Source organism: Hemibagrus wyckioides, linkage group LG12, assembly GCF_019097595.1.
Source record: "Hemibagrus wyckioides isolate EC202008001 linkage group LG12, SWU_Hwy_1.0, whole genome shotgun sequence".
In the NCBI taxonomy this organism is placed as follows: Eukaryota; Metazoa; Chordata; class Actinopteri; order Siluriformes; family Bagridae; genus Hemibagrus; species Hemibagrus wyckioides.
Genome location: NC_080721.1, coordinates 11,375,648 through 11,381,647, shown reverse-complemented (window position 1 = coordinate 11,381,647; position 6,000 = coordinate 11,375,648). Strand labels below are relative to the sequence as shown.

Here is a 6,000-nt window from a genome sequence, read left to right as displayed (position 1 = left end):
GGTAAACACTCGAGAGTTTTCTGACTGAAAGATTTCCAGCCTTCGGTCGCTCTGCACTCGGCATGCGAGCTTGTGCTGCTGCGGGGAAAAAAAAATACAGAGATGTGTTCCAACTTTGTGCTGAGAGTTTCCAGATGTGAGGAACTCTGTGTGTGTGTGTGTGTGGGTGTGTGTGTGTGTATGTGTGTGTGTGTGTCCTCTGCTCTTCTCTGGAACACTAAAGCGGAGAGAAAATAGACGGCTATGCAACTCATCCCCACCCTGTCCACATTACAGTCCCAAAGCATCGAATTACACTAGTGTGTGTGCATGTGTGTGTGTGTGTGTGTGTGTGTGTGTGTGTGTGTGTGTGTGTGTGTTTCGGCCCTCCTCCGTAGCATACTAACACTGTAGGTGGTGGGTTGTACTTTTTTTTTTGCCCGAGCGAGTGGGAGGATTCAGGATCTCAGCCAAGATGTGACAGCAGCAGAGGAAGGTCGAGCACCAAATTGCTGAAGAGAAGGAGAAAGGAGCGGCTGAAATGGCGGAACAGGTAATGCCTTTTCCTTCTTCTTCTTTTTCTCCTTCTTTTTTTTCCTTTGTTTCTTTCTTTCTTTTTTTTTGGAAGTTTACTGCTAAACTACGAGAGTGCACTGAGAGATAAATAAATAAATAAATAAATAAATTAACCAGTCTTCAAGTTGCTTGAAGAAAGAAAAGAAGGAGAAAAGAAGTTGTTGAGAGAAACAGCACAAGGTTTGAGTCAGGAATTTTTTCCCCTCAGCCGTGAAGTCTTGCTAGAATTATGCGTTAGAGTTTATTTTCTTCGGAAGAAAAAAGGTTTTTTTTCGGTCAGCGCAGCTACGTGTCACCTACAGCAGGCATGTCAGGAATTCTCTGTGGACCAGATAGAACCTGAGGACCAACGCTGCTTTGCACACACACACACACACACATGCCTGAGCTGTCCGGATTCCTTTTTTATTTATTTTTAAACACCTTTCTGAGCTTTTCCGACATTCCGATTCGCTTCCATGGAACGTTTTTTACCTGGGCTTTGATTCTCCTGTTGGACGGAGTGAGACGAGGTGAAGGTTTATCAGGAGAGTCGATGAAACTTTCGAGTCTTTTACTGGATCTGACCTTCTGCATTTCCTGAATTCATACCAATCATTTTAATTGAGGCCATATGCTCCTTCCACTGGGCGTCTCTCCATTGTGTGTGTGTGTGTGAGTGTGTGTGAGTGTGTGTTTGTGGAAACGGAAAGCATGAGGAATCAATCAGTTCATCTGCATTCCTTCATAGAACGCAGAGAGAACACGCTTCGCGCAGAGAGGAAACGGAGCCGAGGTCAAACCTGGGCAAGGAACGGGCTGTCCACTTTATTAGGAACACCCAGACACCTGGTCATACATGCGTACAGGATAAAAGTGTGCAGCTCTCTCTCTCTCTCTCTCTCTCTCTCTCTTTCTTTCTCACACACACACACTTAAATGCAGAATTATGCATTTAAGACCTTCTGGGATTTTCAGGCACGACCCTCTCCTATCTCGATCTGCTCTCGGAAAACAGTTCTGTGAGCAGAAACGTCTTGTCCATGAGAGAAGTCTGAGGTTCAAGAGGACAGGATGCTAAATAATCGCTCTTTACAGCCGCGCTGAGGAGAAAAGCAGCTCAGTTCAGCAGGTCAGGTCTGGAAGACGATGGGAGAAGGTACATATCAGGGATCTGAGGCTACACTGGGGATCAAACTGGAACAAGACTGGGAAGTTTTTCGATTTTAATCAAGTCGTAGAAATGTTCCGCTCCAAACGTGAGACAAATATCTCTAGAAGGTTAACCTGATGGATCGATAGGTCACAGGTCTGGTTTGTCCTTTCTTGAGATGGTGTAGAATGCTGCAGAAATTGATTGAGGTGATCATCAGATTATGGATTAACACACCGGATTGAACCCGAGCTGAATCTCAGAGCAGCTCACAGCTCACATGGCCTGGCCACACCCACTGACTGGAGAACCTTACAGCCGTGTTCATGTCAGTAAATAAAAGCGTTGACATTCGACACGACAATGCGAAAGTTTATTCCAAAGCCAAAGTGCAGGTTTTCTACTGACAGTGAGCTCCAGTGGGTCTTCATCTGTCTCGCCCCAAGTGTGTGTGTGTGTGAGAGGGAGCATGAGGCTCAGAGACCAGGCTCGACTGGTTTAAACAGCACCGTCTTTTCCCCTCCGAGGCCTAGAGAGTTCAGGATGTGATGTTTTCGGGCTCAGGTGTGTCCGTGGGTAAACAGTGTGCAGGGGGCGGGGCTGTCAGGGCTTGACCTGCAGGTATTACAGGTATGGTGATGCACTGAGCAGAATTTGAATGTCAACTGTTTTAAAACAGTTTTCAATCTGTGAGGAGAAGAAAGAGTATTGTGTGCGTGTGTGTGTGTGTGTGCGTGTGTGTGTGTGTGTGTGTGTGTGCGTGTGTGTGTGTGTGTGTGTGTGTGTGCGTGTGTGTGTTTCCTCAGTTGAAATGTTTCCTGCTCTATTAAACAACTACTTTTTTTTGAGATTGTGGATTCTTCATAACAGCTTTAAAACTAAATTCTCTCTCTCTGTGTTTATCTGTCTTTCTCTCTCTCTGCCTGTCTGTCTCTCTCTATCTCTCTCTGTCTGTCTCTCTGTTTTCTCTCTCTCTGTCTGTCTATCTGTCTTTCTCTGTATATCTCTCTCTCTCTGTCTGTCTTTCTCTCTGTCTGTCTCTCTTGTTTTCTCTCTCTCTCTTTCTCTTTCTCTCTCTCTCTTTCTCTCTGTCTCTTTGTATATCTCTCTTTCTTTCTCTCTGCCCCCCCCCCCACCCCCTCTCTCTCTCTGTTGTTCAGTTTTCAGACCTGGAGAAGGCCATCAACACTCTGGTCACGAACTTCCACTCTGCTTCGGCTGATAAAGGCTCCACGCTCAAGACAGATGAATTTAAGAGCCTTCTTTCCTCGCAGCTGCCCAACCTGGTCAAGGTAAAGGCCACGCCCGCTTACTTTCCTCACACACAGTCAGGGTGCGGCTGCGGCTCCCTGTTAGGAAACTCCAAACCAGCCTGTGCTCCACCGCAGGCCTGGCTGCCCTGCTCGTACATGGATATGGGTTTCAGCCTCAGTGGTTTAGACGGCGTGTGTCAGACAGCGACGCCGGAGACGGACGGAGGGAAAGGAAAGAGTTCAGGCGGGTGTAGGAGGTTCGGTTTGTGTTGCGGTCGCAGGCTGCCTCGGGAATAAAGTGGAATTTCTGGAAAGGAGGAAAAATGATAATTGCTCACAGTTTGACATGATGAAGTTTTGCGACAGGTTTATAAAACAACAGAATAAAGCAACAGATTCAGACGTCAGCGTCGGCTCTGAAGGTTAATCCTCAGAGACAGGAAACAGGAAATCAGCCGTGAGATCAGGAGACATGCCACAGCAGATTCCTCTGGAGCTACAGTGTGTTTACTGACCTCCAGTTTTCCAGAGTGTTCATTAGTTCACACTGACGCACTCTTTACTCCAACATTTTACACCTGAAACACTTTCACTCTTTTTATTAACCTTCTGTTACATGAACATTAATAACATTACGTTATTAACTCTGTATTAACTCTAATCCGGGGATTTTCGGCTGTAGGAGAACGTTAAAGTGAGGGTCAGTGTGTAACGGGTCAGGAATCAGGGCTGAGGTTAAACTACAGCTCTCTCGTCCACACCACAGAAACAGCTGAGGAAGAAAGGGCAGGAAAGTTTCAGACATTTAAACCGCTTCTGTTTATAAACTGCTTCCTGTCCGAGTCTCTCACTTCATCCTCATCTTTCTGTGGAATTTCATTCTGTACAAGTTCACTTAGGCTTCTACAGTCTGAAGAAATAAAAAAATATAGATCTAAAACTTTGTTAAACAGATAGATAGATAGATAGATAGATAGATAGATAGATAGATAGATAGATAGATAGATAGATAGATAGATAGATAGATAGATAGATAGATAGATAGATAGATAGATAGATAAAATGAAATTTGATACAGAAAGACTGAGGAAAAGCAGCAGAAGAAACAAAAAAAGTATAGAAAACAAGAAGGAAAGAGAAAAAAGGAGCAAAAAGAAATGAGAAAAGAACAGAAGCAAACAAAAAAATGAAAGGAAGAAAAACAAAACAAACAGACAAAAAGGAAAGAAAGAAAGAAAGAAAGAAAGAAAGAAAGAAAGAAAGAAAGAAAGAAAGAAAGAAAGAAAGAGAAGCCCAGGTACACTGAACACTGCCACTGCTGGATATTAATAAAGAAAGTCACTTCATACTTTCCCTCTGTTTATAGTAACAACATGTTGTGAACGTTGTGGAGCGATAAACATTGTGTATGTTGTAGAAATTGTGTTTGTTATGTTTGTTGCATAAACAAGTGAGTTATCTATCTATCCATTCACCTGTCTGTCTATCTATCTATCTATCTATCTATCTATCTATCTATCTATCTATCTATCTATCTATCTATCTATCTATCCATTCACCTGTCTGTCTGTCTATCTGTCTGTCTACCATGTCATGACTCTGTGTGTGTGTGTGTGTGTGTGTGTTCCCGTTTCAGACTGGAGGCACGGACGCAGGGTTTGGGGAAGTGCTGAAGCAGATGGGGGTGAAGGATGGAGAGGGAATATCCTTCAAACAGTTCTGGAACCTGATCCAGAGCTTGGCCACGTCCCAGTTCGGCCTCCTGAGCCACGAGAAAGTGTCCAAATGCACCTGCCTTCTACTGTGAGCCCTCGCTCTTCAGTTAGGTCAAGACGGAGGGATGATGGTTTCCATGGTTTCTAGCCAACAAATCTCTCTCTCTCTTTCTCTCTCTCTCTCTCTCTCTCTCTCTCTCAGAACACTAATTGTACGTTATTGAAAAGTTTATCTGATGATGAATTTGCTGATCCACTACAAGTCATTTCATGCCTCTTACCAAAAGTCTAAAGGGACCACAAACGTGTACTTTAATTCATGATCAAACTGGAGTTTTGTAAAAAATAAATAAATAAAAAATAAATAAATAAATAAATAAATGTTTTGTTTTCCAGAATGTTTGTACCTGAAATTGATATGGAGAGCTTTTCTACATGTAACCTTAGCGATGTACGGCGTTGTGTTTAATGTGTGTTTGTGTAACAGTGCTGTTCTCTACTTCCTGTTTTTACAATACACTACAGGTTTATACACCTGACCAGACCAGGGCTCTGACTCTTTATTAACCATTATAGATAGATAGATAGATAGATAGATAGATAGATAGATAGATAGATAGATAGATAGATAGATAGATAGATAGATAGATAGATAGATAGATAGATAGATAGATAGATAGATAGATAGATAGATAGATAGAGTCAGAAATTAATTGTCTAAGAAACATTTCTAAGGGATAATAATAATAATAAGCTTATTAAGCAAAACAGAATGTTGGCTTTTTCAAGCCTTGTTTCACTTGTTCAAGATGATGTTGTTAGGTATAAACAATGGACTTACAGTTGTGCTCATAAGTTTCCATACCCTGGCAGAATTTATGATTTCTTGGCTATTTTTCAGAGAATATGAATGATAACACAAAAACTTTTCTGAAGCCATTTATTGTCAAACGACTGTGTTTACTCTTTTTAAATCATAATGACAACAGAAACTACCCAAATGACCCTGATCAAAAGTTTACATACCCTGGTGATTTTGACCTGATAACGCACAAGTTGACACAAACGGGTTTGAATGGCTATTAAAGGTAATCATCCTCACCTGTGATCTGTTTGCTTGTAATTAGTGTGTGTGTATAAAAGGTCAATGAGTTTCTGGACTCCTGACAGACCCTTGCATCTTTCATCCAGTGCTGCACTGACGTTTCTGGATTCTGAGTCATGGGGAAAGCAAAAGAATTGTCAAAGGATATGCGGGAAATGGTAGTTGAACTGTATGAAAACAGAAAAGGGACATAAAAAGATATCCAAGGAATTGAGAATGCCAATCAGCAGTGTTCAAACT

At 42.3% G+C, this 6,000-nt stretch overlaps 1 protein-coding gene across 1 annotated transcript; it reads left to right on the top strand.

Moving 5' to 3' along the window:
* The first annotated feature begins 410 nt into the window (after window positions 1-410).
* On the top strand, window positions 411-5,199 carry LOC131362562 (protein S100-A14-like). Its single transcript, XM_058404643.1, has 3 exons — window positions 411-532; window positions 2,848-2,979; window positions 4,577-5,199. The coding sequence occupies exons 1-3, from the start codon at window positions 521-523 to the stop codon at window positions 4,745-4,747; spliced, it is 315 nt and encodes a 104-aa protein (XP_058260626.1). The 5' UTR covers window positions 411-520; the 3' UTR covers window positions 4,748-5,199.
* The last annotated feature ends 801 nt before the right edge of the window (window positions 5,200-6,000 follow it).

What these genes read in the sequence shown, in the direction of transcription:
- LOC131362562 (XM_058404643.1), top strand. An exon ending in AGCTGCCCAACCTGGTCAAG is followed by an intron (nt 2,980 to 4,576) that starts GTAAAGGCCACG and finishes TTCCCGTTTCAG; the next exon opens with ACTGGAGGCACGGACGCAGG.